Below are 13257 nucleotides of genomic sequence, written 5' to 3' on the forward strand. Positions count from 1 at the left end.
ATTCATGAAGTTCAAGGAACATTATAAAGTGATCGAATTTGCGCTAAAATGAGCAATTCATTTGGGTATTTATTTAAAGAAAAGGTAAAAGCTGGCCTTGCTAACCATAGACAAATTGTAAGTAAGAGTTCAGTGATTCGATTATTCAAGAGTCCAAAGATTTAGGAATTTTAGGATTGGTATTCTTGAACATTGGCGTCAAGAAAGTTTCTAGTAGAAAATGGCAAGTGGCAGCATTGCTGCCAACCCTACTGTTTTAACAGTTATTTGATATTAATTTCTTAACTTAACTTATCCGATACTCGATCTTAAAATAAGCAGTCTAGACTCTAGAGAGACATAAAAACAGACGAACAACGAAATAATATAAGGATTAAGTTTGTTTTTGTACGTAACTCTAAAAAATGTACTACATGAACGTCGAAATCCTCGATATTAAAAATGTTGATAAAATTAATTATTTTAATAAAGTTTATAATGTTTTGGTTAGATGCATTTTACCTTGATTTTCTTTATTAATATAAAAGTACTTGTATTATTTTTATTGAATTTCATTTTTTTAAGTTCCAAATGTTGTTTTTTATTTATTTATTTTGCTTTTCTGAGGTTGGCAACACTGAATAGACTTTACTAACGACTTCCAGATTTGTTGGCGTGTGCTGTGAAAAAATATTATTTTAAAACGATTGTCTCAAGTTCTCAAGTTCTCAACTATATTTGATTTATACTCTATGTCTGTAAAAAATAATAAATATAATTAGTACTTTTCCAATAACAATAATTTGAGTGTGTAAAGTGAAATGTTCTGTAAATCATAAAAATACGATTATACACTTAGGAGTCGTCTAGATTTGAGAAAATGAATAATATGAGTTCACAGCAGAGTCCGGCAAACCTGCAATCTGTCGTGGACAGAGAAAAGATTTATACATGGATACTAGAGCTTTGCAATCCAGAAACACGTGAAAATGCTCTCTTAGAACTTAGTAAAAAACGAGAAGTTGTACCAGATTTAGCACCAATGCTATGGCACAGCTTTGGTACCATTGCAGCATTGTTGCAGGAGATTACGAATATCTACGTGGCAATGGTACCGCCTACTCTCACAGCCCACCAGAGTAACAGAGTCTGCAACGCCTTGGCCTTAATGCAGTGCGTCGCATCTCATCCTGAAACAAGATCAGCTTTCCTCCAAGCACACGTACCGTTGTTCCTCTACCCCTTTCTTCATACTGTCTCGAAAACACGTCCATTCGAATATCTGAGGCTAACTAGTTTAGGTGTGATTGGAGCCCTTGTGAAAACTGATGAGCAGGAGGTGATCACTTTCCTTTTGACTACAGAAATAATACCATTGTGTTTACGTATTATGGAAAATGGTTCTGAATTATCAAAGACCGTAGCTACATTTATATTACAGAAAATTTTGTTAGATGATAGTGGTTTGAGTTACATATGCCAGACCTATGATAGATTTTCTCATGTAGCAATGATTTTAGGAAAGATGGTACTATCTCTAGCTAAGGACCCATCAGCAAGGTTGTTAAAACATGTTGTTCGTTGCTACCTCCGTCTCTCTGATAATCCTAGGGCACGAGAGGCATTAAGGCAGTGTCTTCCAGACCAATTGAGAGATACAACATTTGTTGCTTGTCTCCAGGAGGATAATTCAACTAAACATTGGTTAACACAGTTGATTAAGAACTTGGATGCCCAGCCGCCCCCAGCAAGCCCAGCCCAACAGAATATGTGAGATTCAAGTATATATCGCTTTTCTCACTACAATGCTTACAAAAGATAATATTAAGCTGACAATCAAGGTTGTATGATTAATATAATAAAAACTAAGGTGTAACCTCATCTGGATTACATGCATTGTAGTGGGATGAAAGCAATTTATATATTGAGAACAATCTTGTCGACTGTATCTTTGCTACTCATAAGTTTTGACTATCATAAAATATATAGAGGTAGTAGGTAGGTATACTATGTGCCTGAAAGTGCAAATCAATATTGTCTCACGGCTATAATTAATGAACTAGAATGAATTGATTCTACATATAGAAATATAGATTTGCATTTATCTCCTAGCAATTTTATTAATTGACATTTTCAAATATTGTATAATTATTTTTAACAATATTTTTCTTTATAAAACAAATCAATCGGCAAACAAATGTATTATTTTTAGGTACAAAACACAATGAGAGCTAATATTGTACGGTGATGTAGTAGACTGGACTGAACATTAAAGATATTAAAGTTTTCAAAAATTTTAACTTTTGTCTTTAATTTTTGCTTGTTTAATATGAAACTAATTTTATTATAATGTAAGCCATTTATCGACGAAAATTATAACAATATAAATTTAGAAGTCTGGCCCTCTTGTGCGATAGATTGAAATAGCCCACTGCTTTTGTCCTGCATGTTGAAGGTCAGATCTGTTGCTTTCAATATGCTTATTATCCATTTTCCTTAAAACATCTTCATTAAATACCTTATATCCTTTATTATTAATATCTGACTGTCGTAATATTTTAGTACTCTCTTGAACTTTGATTGTGATATTAGATTTTGATTTAGAGTTGCTTCCTCGACTCCTGAGAATACTATTAAAGTTGTCAAAGAATTGTGTCCCACAGTTTACTGTCTCTATGCAGTGAGTGCAGGATTTATCCAAGAGGGATTCACTTTTTTTATATATTGTTTGAATTTGTTTCGATCTATATTTTGAGCTTTGTCGTATATTATTACATTTGCAAATGGCAAAGTTGTCCCTTTTCCTCACTATTGTTACACAGTTATTGTCACACCGTAAAGGTCCAGAGATCTCGGTGTTGATAGCAGAGTGATTGAAATATTTTTTTAACACTATTTTTGTAGTGTTCAATTTGTTTGATACATTGCTGTTGTGTGACAAATTTTTATTTACAACTCTCTTTTTCTGTGAATACAATGATGGTGTCCCTCTATCATTTTGTGTTATATGTAGATCAATTTTATTATTTACATCGGATGAATTCAAAATGGGATCAACAATATCATTGCAAAGTTTTTTAGCTATAGTGGACATTTTAGTTGAATTTTTTTGTTATTCCATTATTTGTGTGAATGTGGGAATAAAACTTGGTTTTTATTTATCACTTCATGTTGTCAAATGTAATAATGATTTGTGTTTATACATTTTCTTATAATTTTTATTTGAAAGCAATATTTCAAAGTCATTACAGTGTCAAATATATTTTTTCAAAATGCTCTTCTTAGTCTTTACTTCTCTATAAAGATGTTATGCTTGCAGCTTTCACTCACTCTTAACTATTTTTCTTCAAATTACATTAATTACTTAAGTTCTTTTTTCCTAGAGATTTATTAGACGTAAAATCATATTTAGCAAACATTTTTTATAAGTATAATTTATAAATGTACTTAATACTTACTAAATAATTGTTTCGTAATTAATTCATACTATATATAGATTTAAAATTATTCCTTGTTGGTCCCTTTTTTTACACTAAAAGATCATTGAAGTATATATTATTAGTGGGCCTTAAAAACAATAAGGTTCTCGTTTATTTAAAAATTGAGGTGTAAAATATTCAAAAAATTATAAATGCCAATTTTTATTATTGGCGTTTATTAAATATTATATTAATAATTAGTGTATGTACCTAGGTTCTAGATTTAGATTTATCTCTTAACTTGTTTAATAGTTTTAAGTGTTAATAATATTGTCAATTAATAAAAAATAGTTAAAATAACAAATGTATAAAACTATAGTATGCTCTTAAGGTTAATATGAAATAATATAACAAATTTAGAACTTTTGCAAGTAAGAAGTAGGTATCTAATAAAGGATAATTATTAAGCTTAATATTCATAGGCTTAAAATCTTAAATATTTATTACTAAAATTTTCAGTAAATAGAATGAGAATATAATTTAGTTGTTTTTTATGTCTGTAATGATATAATCATTAGTTTATAGAAATTCGTATAATTGATAAATAATTAAGCTCAAGACAAATCTTAAGATATAACTACCGAAGATTATTAATTACTGCACTTATCTCGTAAAAACTGCCTTAACATTTTTAGTTGTACATCCTTTGTGACAAAAATTATAATTTGCTTTGTAATAAATGCTGTTTACTGTATTTTTTTTTTTCATATAAAGCTTATGATTCCGCATTTTTATTAAATACTAAGTACCCGCTCGCGGCTTCGCCCGCTTTTACTACACAATTATTTATGTTCGCATCTAAATTACTTTATTATTTTAAAAATATTATTGATATTTTGATAATTTATATTGGTTTTAGCACTCACTCTCAGTGCTTAAACCAATATAAATTATCCAGAACAACAGTGAAAGAAGTAGCGAAATCAAATATATAAAACTTAGCTCATTAAGGGTGTGTCATTCCTCCCATTCTATTATGGCGAACTGATAATGCGCGACGCCCTACATGAATGGGATGGCGGTAACAAGAGAGGAGGATTTAAGCTGACACCATTATTTAAGATGACGCCACCCTCTTTGATAAATATGTTTTACTAGCTAGCTAGCTATTAATAGCGAAAAAAAATGTTTAACAGCTATTAGATATTTATTGAATTCCAATACCTTGGTTTAGACATCAAAAAAATAATACTTAACTGTCGTTAAATTATTAAGCTCAATTTGTTAATATTTTATTGGGAATAATATTAGAAATGACGCTGTTTATTGCTAGATACCATGGTTATAACTCACTGCCACATACCCTCAAATCCTATAAGCTTTAAGCGCCTACAAACATATTAGGAGCAAATAAAATTTTATACACTAGTATATTAAATGCGTTGGTGTTTGTAATCTATTAGAATTTAGACATGAAGAAACTTTTAGCCTTAGTAGAAATTTATTAGAGTTTAGAGGTGTAGAAACTTTCAGACTTTATAAAATACTGAAGGTCTGGTTACTATTGGTTCTGATGTGATAAAGACAATTGCAAAATAAAGATTATTCTAAGTTAAAATTTATTATTTACAAGAGGTCTAAGTTATAATTTATTATTGGAAAGAAACATTTCTGGACTTTAAGTTACATTATAATAACTGAACAACAGCGCAGTTGTGTTGAGTTCTGCCACTCAACACAACTGCCAGAATTCGGCAGAAAGTGGGGAACGGAGTGTCTTAACACTAGATTCCCTCTACCTACCGTGCTGTGTGCGTGATATAGCGTGAAGCTGATTATTTATTCAATTTGAAAATTTCATCTACAGTTTGTTTTACTGTATTGCATACAATCAAACTATAGGTAAAATTTTATATGCTGTAGTCAGTTGTCAAATATGATGGCGCCACTGTCAATTGCCAAATGTCATGTACAATATTGTTTAGTTTTTAACAAATAGCAAATTAGCAATTATGACAGACAATTTTTCAAATTATCATTATTAGACAACACATATTTAAGCAAATACATGATGTAACTATTAAGTATTATACATTACACAACTCGCACAAAGGCCATAGCCACCATGTGGGTCTTCGGATACGGATCTCTTGTTTGGAAAGTAGATTTTAAATATGAATTAAAAGTTATAGGTTATATACAAGGTTACCTCAGGAGATTTTATCAGCATAGCATTGATCACAGAGGAATACCGGAAAAGGTAAATTATTTAATAAATTAAAATATTATAAATTCTATTTATACCTAAATAATATTTTTAATTGTTTATGTTATCGTAAAAACATACAATATTTTATTGTGTAAATATTTTTAGCCTGGCCGAGTGGTTACCTTAGTTCCTACAGATGATCCGAACAGTAGAGTTTGGGGTGTTGCTTATAAAATTAGAACAGAGGATGTTGAAGAAGTAACAAATCATTTAGACTTTAGAGAAAAGAATGGTTACTCAAAACAATCTGTTACATTCCATCCACAAGATGGTAATCTTGATCCCTTTACCCTAACTTTATATGTAGCTACTAAGGATAATGAATCTTATGCAGGTAAATTTAATGTACTTTTAAAGCATATTATACTAGTGCCTTCCAACCTGTCATTTGAGACACAATGTCTTGAATTTGTGTGAAAAATAGAGAAAACAGTTGTATAGAAAATGTGTAATGTTAAAAAAATAGTAAGCTTACTACAGAAACAGAAAGTATTGTTGTTATTGACTTGCAAAGGAGCCAAATAAAGTGTGAAATATATTAAAATTCATTTTCTCTCTCTCTGGTAACAAAAAAAATCATATGGCATTAAGGCCCATATTTATAAATCACTCAGACATGTTGTCTGAGATTGATCTTGAGATGATGGTTTTTAATCATAGACATGAAATTTGTAAATTAAAATTGCATCTCAAGATTAATCACAAACTTGAGAATGTTGTATAAATATGGATAAGTAACTAAGTTTAAAACAACTTAAGTGCCACAATGCCTCAAAAAAGAGGCAGAAAAGTGGATAGTCAATATCTTAACACAAGGTTCCCTTTGATTACCCTGCTTCTTGTGGGATGTGACCGCACAATTTTTTAAGCACTGCATGTTGAGTGGTAAAACTCATACTAATCTTTATTGTTACTAGAGACCAAATGAAAATAATTCATCCCTTTGAGTGAGAATTGAACCCTCCTACCATCTTATTTACAGTTCTTACACCAAAGTTGTAGCACTTTGCATGTAACACTTAATAATTATTATCTAATCAAGATAACAAAGTGATTGCATATGACCTCCATAGATATTATATTTTAAACAATTTATTATTATACATTTCAGGCCCAGCCTCAATAGAAGATATTGCAAAGCAAGTAATCAGTTGCCAAGGCCCCAGTGGTACAAATAAGGAATATGTATATAATTTAGCAAAAGCAATGAGACATATGTTACCTGGCATCGAAGATGACCATCTATTCTCTCTTGAAGATGCTCTAAAAAAAATAGACCCAGATATGAAAAAGAAATAGTTTAATTATTTATTTACAATTATATTTTTAGTTGTTTTTGTGTAAAATTCCTACTCTTGTATTTAATGGTGCTATACATTTTATAGCATCAGGATTTTTATAGAAATTTATTTACTATCATTATATATATAAATTGCATTTAATAGTTGTAGTATTTTTCTTATTTTTTTATTTTAAGATCCAGTTGACTAAATTATATATTAAGTTTGAACAGTAATATTATGGAGGCCTTATTAACCTATACAAAAGTATAGCATTTCTTTATATTACATATTAATGAAAATTAAATATTGCACTAATATGTTTAATTATTACTGTCCAATGTTTTAATTTACATTACTAAAATTATTTAATACAAAATAATTCAAGTGAGCCTGTCAAGTGAGTTCTTGAAAATGACTTAACTCTAAATATATCAATGGAATTGTCTGTGATTTTTATTTTTTATTCAAGCTGAACTTGTATATTTAAGTACACATTTATATACATATATAGGTTCTGTTTGGTATTTGTTCATCTGAAAGTAAATAAATTTTTATTTATACTATTAGGAAGATAATATATAACTGATGTTTTCTACAGTAATCATTTGGGGACCATAAAAAAATAATAATAAATGAAAGATATATATTTTATTGTGAAGTACTAGGACTACTCAATAGATTTTTTATTATTGTTTTATAAAATGTTATGATTTACTGTTGTGTTGAATTCTGTCACTCAGAATGTATGGTCTAATAGTGAAGGACAGAGTAACTAGGTCACTAGGTGCCACCTGTCTATGCTTTAATATTTAGAAGTTGTGTTAACATATTACAGTACGTTCAACAAGATGTGGCCACTAATTTTGATTATTTCCTCATGTTCATAAAACCCTACCTTATAGCGGCCACAACTTGTTGACTGCACAGTAATTTATAAAGATAAAATAATGATACAGAGTAGGGCAGGATAAAATGAAGAATATTACAAATTTTAGTAACATTTATTAATCAAAATAGAATTCCTTACAACAACTAGCAAATACTATTATTAAAACAGGAAAATATACGTTCGTTTTATTTTAAATTTACATCTTTTTGATCAAAGAGGAACAAATATAAGGACATTTTTTTCTATTATTATATTTAACGTCTATACAAGTACACAGTATCGAAATTATAATCAATATACGACTTATGATTTCATTACATAGATAAGATCGAAATGTCTCGAATGCACGTAATCGTTAAATCGTCTCCTCTTTAAACAACTTTGAACATGTTAAAATATATACAAAAAAAAAACATACATCTATATTTTTTTACCATAAAAATACATCAAAATATGTTCATTTAATATAAAATTATCACATTACAAAATATGAATCATTCACGTAAATAACACAAAAACAGGAAATTGTTTAACATCTATGTTTTAATAAATTAAATTTATAGTATATGCAAAATTATATTACAATTTTCATATTATTAGCGGTAACGGCCTTCTACTCAATTCAATATGGTAGGTAGATTAATTAAATTATATTTTTTTAAAGCGATAAATATCAATCACAAGTTAAATATTTACAAATAAGGTTAAGAAATTATTATTATTAATTATTCTTATGTCTCTAATTAATGGAGACATGGATAAGGCAGGGTTTTGTCGAGTTTGTGTCACATGGCTCGTATTTTATTATTTTAAGATAACCTTTTGAATTAAGATAAAATTAGAGGATTTGCCATCGTTAGCTACAGTACAATTAATAGAAATATATTAATATAATGTTGTTACAGTATCAATTTACTTCCATTTTTATCAGATGATAAGATACTGACGTCATTACACGTTCTAAAGCCGGACCTACCTTTGAAACGCCCTAAGTTATTTTCCATTTAATATGCACTTATTGGAACGGTTAAAGTTTCTAAGTAGTAAAATTTACGTTTATAATATAAAATTTTCACAAAAATAACATGTTTTTTTTCACAATATAGTACACAGACGGTTTGTAAATCCACCTTGAACTGTCTTTGGCCTGGAAATTTATCCATTTTCATTGTTTTTCGCTCTTGACACCTTTATTTCTACCTAAAAGTTTATCTATAAAACTTCTCTTTCTCTTGACTTTCTTCCCTTCCGCTTTCTGGTTGTTCTCTTCTGCTTCTGCTGTTATTTGATCAATAAGTGCTGGAAAGGTGAGGTCTATAATTTTATCAACGTGTGGTTTCTTAACTGAATCTTTCCTTAACGTTTGCTTGAAAGTGGATAATTCGGGCACGTAATCATTCTCTTCTAACTCAGAGAGAGATATTTTGGAATCGTTAGTTTTATTAGGAGAATTGTTGTTATCGGGATTTTTATTGCCGCTAATTTCTCCGTTATGTAATATTTCCGCATTTGTTTTAATTTCTTCTGCTGATTTCTCCTCTGACACTGAATTACCGTTTGATTTACCTTTATTTTCATCTTTTTTCACAAACACATCGTCCGTTCCTTCATCTTTTTTATCATCGCTGTCCACGCTGTCTGCAACACTCGACGTCGATTTTGGAACTGAACCGACTACCTTTGGCCTGGTTGGGGGTAATGTCCAATCTACCGGCTTGCGTTGTGGCGAATATCGTTTGACTAGTTCTTCATAAAGTTTCTGATGATCTATTATGGGTGAACCAGGTTTTATATCATTTGGTAAGCTCTGATGCTTCGGCTTCTCTTGTTCCTTTTCCTGTGTTTCTTCATTGTCAACTTCATCTCCTGGAGATCCTAAATCCACGACAACTCTTCGGGTTGGTGTTGGTGTCGAATATGGTTCGGCGAATGGAAATTTATGAATATTAAGATTTTCTACTTTGTACCTCATCGTCGAGACAGTGTTAGTAGTGGGTAGAGAGGCGCGCACCCCGCCTCGGCGCAGTGTGCCCTCGCCTTCGTGTAAGATTGATTTTAAAAAGTCTCTTCTCATTTTCGACAACCGCCTATTTCTTTCGGCCATATTATATCTGTAGTCGACATCATCGCTTTGGTTCAGTTCAGATGTAAAATTATCGGAATATTTTCGCGGTCGGTAGTCGTAATGTCGATCTTCGCTTCTCGTCTCGCGCATGCTGGAGTATCCAGGTGTATTGCGCTTAAAATTAGACGTCGTTATACCGTGATTGGTGGTTATGATCGGCTCTACCTCCTTGTACGTCGGCGTGACGGAGGTAGGTGAGGGTTGGGGTAGGAACACCGTGTCGTGCTTATCGAATACCTCGCGCCGCTGACTGAACAGGTCCCCGCCGATCATCTCCCTTGACTTCACACTGGTCGTAGGCGATTTGTGCGCCATTTCCGCTCGATAACAAACCACAACACTTTTATTATTGATACTATTTTCCTGCAAACACTGTGTTTCTATTTTTGTACGGCACACATTATGACTTCACCAGCATAGCGCCTATAGACACGTTCACACGTTGAATTGGACAATAAAGGTGGTCCGCTCGTCCGAACAAGGCGAGCCGTTCGCGATATAATGATGAACGATCAATAGAGTGGCTACGATAAGATACCGACGCCCGCGCACCGATTCACTTGTTCTCTTTATCTTTTAGCAGTCGAAACAGTTGTGTAAATAAAGTCGAATGAACACAATAATATTCGTTCTTAATTAATAGCGCAGCGAGTGAAAGCAACCGGCGGCGACGGCGGCCGATCGCCGAGCGTTCATTATATAATGAATATTCGTTCGTCCGTCCCGTACGATGTTGGGTCGGCTCTCGGGAGTCTCGCGGACACCTTTGCAGTCTCAACGGACGATGAAACTACTGTGTTTCATCGGCAAGGAACGCAAACAAGCGTTATTTATTTACTAAACTATAAAGATAGGCTATAACTATAATGTTGATGATTACGTAAATAAATTATAGTAAACGTATCGTAAAAATAACTTATTAGTATATATGTAAGTATGTTGTTATAAATGAAGCGAAAATAAGGATATAAGTACGTGTAATAGGGAAATTAATTATCATTGTTTTAAAGCGAAAGTAAGTAGACATTCTCACATATGTATGCTTACAGTTGTGAACAAATAACTCTGGGAACTAGGTGTATAGGTATATCACCGACTTTAAAAATAAATGTTGCAAAAAGTATTTAAGCAACATTTTCTGTTAGTTTATCTTAATTACCTCCTTTGTGCTTTATCGCTGTATGTACTCATTAAATTCGTCAGTTTTTGGAAAGCCATATACTTAATTAACGAATTGTTTTCAAGGCTGTCTAAATAATGAGTTTCCTTCTAATATCGTTTATTTATTGTATTTAAGTATTATTAGTAATGACTTAAATATACTTTTAAGTATAAACAACGGTTACACATCGACGTCGAGTAACCTCAATTTCTTTTTTGCAAAGTTTGCGGTTTCAAATATGGTATGAAATATTGTGTGGATAAAATGAATGTTGTTTTTTTTAAGTAATTGTGCAATTTTATGTATATTTATGTTTATCTATATATATAAAATCGAAAAATTACTCACTCATCACAAAATCTCAGAAACTACAAGTGCTGGGAATCTCAAATTTTACATAGGAGTTATTTATAGGACGTAGGTGCTCGCTAAGACGATAATTTGCAATATTCGACTTCTAAGGGGTTGTTTTTGGGGTTGTTAGTTTGTATGAAACTTCGTTACTACAAATGCTAGGAGTCTCAAATTTTGCATGGACGTCACTTATAGGACGTAGGTACTTATGGAGACAGAAATTAATAATAACGTAGTTCACGCAGGCGAAGCCGCGGGCGGGCCGCTAGTATAATATATAAAATGAAACGGTCTGAGTAACGACCATGAGATTCACAATAAAAATATTTTTTTCTGTAAGGTGAGGCGTATAAATGTCTCGTGTGGTCAAGAATGTGGAAATCTATGCGTGCTTATTTCATAACTGACCGAGCTCGCTGGTAAAGGAGACAGCCGGGTTTATTATTTAGGTTTGTGTTTTACACTTCTACTTCATACCAAATTAGTAATAGAGTTGTGTAAATGCTGTACAGAATATACTAAGAACTTATATAGATAGTTATATGACTATAAGGCCAGTCGTGGAGCAGGGCACAGCGTTACTGTTAACGTGACAGGTAGTGGATTCAATTCCCACTCGAAGAAATTAAATATTTCAATCAATCAATCAAATCAGCCTTTTCGAGCCCACTGCTGGACATAGGCCTCCCAGGGTGCGCCAAAGCTTCCGATTCTCCGCCTTCCGCATCCAGTCGAAGCCAGCAACCTTCTTCAGGTCGTCGGTCCATCGAGCTGGAAGGCGCTCTACGCTGCGCTTGCCGATTAATTAAATATTTATTATTTCCAATTGCGTCGCTCTGGTATCGATTCCAACACGCATTGCCTCGAGAATTCAACGGAAAATGGGGAATGTAGTGTCTTAACACTAAGTTCCCTCTGTCTACTGTGCTAAAAAGATATATATACTACTATATTTACACCGGAAGTTAATATAGAGTATGTTTACAAAACAACATTCAACTACCCACATACGAGTTTAACACGTGAATCATCTCGTTCCCAACAAAACACCGAATATTCCGTAAATCCGTATTTATAAACGATGACTGACTTTTTTTGTCTTCTTACCCGGGATCGGCCGCTAATTTTATTTATACCTAGCTACGACCGACTAAGTACGAACGAACGTTTCTCTATTTGTAGCAATTCTCGGTCGGTCAACGACTTACAGTTTCTTCCGAAGACGGGTCGATCCCTAAAATTATAGTCTAAAACTTCGTGGCTATTTGAATAGTGATATCATTTCATTTGCATACAATTTATAATTCTACTGAGGATTGTGTTGATCCGTGGGTGTGAGTCAAGTGGTGGTGGGGTAAGGTTAATGGCGTTTGTGATTGTCAATAAATATTTCAAGAAGTAATATGTTTTAAAAACCAAATATCTGTCAGTCAAATATGTATAATTAGCTAAATTGGTTAATTTTATTGCTACATGAATAAAATTCGCTTCACGCTGTATATCTCACACACACTAGGGTAGGCAGAGGGAACCTAGTGTTAAAACTCACCGTTCCCCACTTTGCGCCGAATGTTTAAATGTTGAGTGGCGGAATTCAACGCCGGTTTTCAGTGGCCGGTCCTTAGTGTTGGAGTAAAGAAATTAAAATATTAATAAATAATAATTAATCCTCTCGAGTGGGGATTGAACTCACAACCGTAGTGTTACAGTCACACCCTAGTACCGCTGCGCCTGTACGGTCTCATTTCACTACTATATACATATATGCATAAAATTG

The 13257-nt window shown here is 32.3% G+C and overlaps 3 protein-coding genes across 3 annotated transcripts; 2 read left to right on the forward strand and 1 right to left on the reverse strand.

The window, feature by feature from the left end:
* The first annotated feature begins 582 nt into the window (after nucleotides 1–582).
* On the forward strand, nucleotides 583–4152 carry Rcd-1 (Required for cell differentiation 1). The gene has a single exon (XM_085189834.1). The coding sequence runs from the start codon at nucleotides 860–862 to the stop codon at nucleotides 1751–1753; it is 894 nt and encodes a 297-aa protein (XP_085045960.1). The 5' UTR covers nucleotides 583–859; the 3' UTR covers nucleotides 1754–4152.
* Nucleotides 4153–5265: 1113 nt separating this feature from the next.
* Nucleotides 5266–7393, forward strand: LOC146536221 (putative glutathione-specific gamma-glutamylcyclotransferase 2). Its single transcript, XM_085189835.1, has 3 exons — nucleotides 5266–5658; nucleotides 5773–6001; nucleotides 6779–7393. The coding sequence occupies exons 1-3, from the start codon at nucleotides 5524–5526 to the stop codon at nucleotides 6964–6966; spliced, it is 552 nt and encodes a 183-aa protein (XP_085045961.1). The 5' UTR covers nucleotides 5266–5523; the 3' UTR covers nucleotides 6967–7393.
* Nucleotides 7394–7932: 539 nt separating this feature from the next.
* LOC146536222 (uncharacterized) lies at nucleotides 7933–10562 on the reverse strand. Its single transcript, XM_085189833.1, has one exon. It carries the CDS (start codon nucleotides 10277–10279, stop codon nucleotides 9005–9007), a length of 1275 nt encoding a protein of 424 aa, XP_085045959.1. The 5' UTR covers nucleotides 10280–10562; the 3' UTR covers nucleotides 7933–9004.
* Between the last annotated feature and the right edge of the window lie 2695 nt (nucleotides 10563–13257).

Source organism: Heliconius melpomene, chromosome 9, assembly GCF_056956725.1.
Source record: "Heliconius melpomene rosina isolate 202511_hmr_F chromosome 9, ASM5695672v1, whole genome shotgun sequence".
Classification (NCBI taxonomy): Eukaryota; Metazoa; Arthropoda; class Insecta; order Lepidoptera; family Nymphalidae; genus Heliconius; species Heliconius melpomene.

What these genes read in the sequence shown, in the direction of transcription:
- Rcd-1 (XM_085189834.1), top strand. Translation starts at nt 860, where the DNA reads ATGAATAATATGAGTTCACAGCAGAGTCCGGCAAACCTGCAATCTGTC.
- LOC146536221 (XM_085189835.1), top strand. Translation starts at nt 5,524, where the DNA reads ATGTGGGTCTTCGGATACGGATCTCTTGTTTGGAAAGTAGATTTTAAA. An exon ending in ACAGAGGAATACCGGAAAAG is followed by an intron (nt 5,659 to 5,772) that starts GTAAATTATTTA and finishes AAATATTTTTAG; the next exon opens with CCTGGCCGAGTGGTTACCTT. An exon ending in GGATAATGAATCTTATGCAG is followed by an intron (nt 6,002 to 6,778) that starts GTAAATTTAATG and finishes TATACATTTCAG; the next exon opens with GCCCAGCCTCAATAGAAGAT.
- LOC146536222 (XM_085189833.1), bottom strand. Translation starts at nt 10,279, where the DNA reads ATGGCGCACAAATCGCCTACGACCAGTGTGAAGTCAAGGGAGATGATC.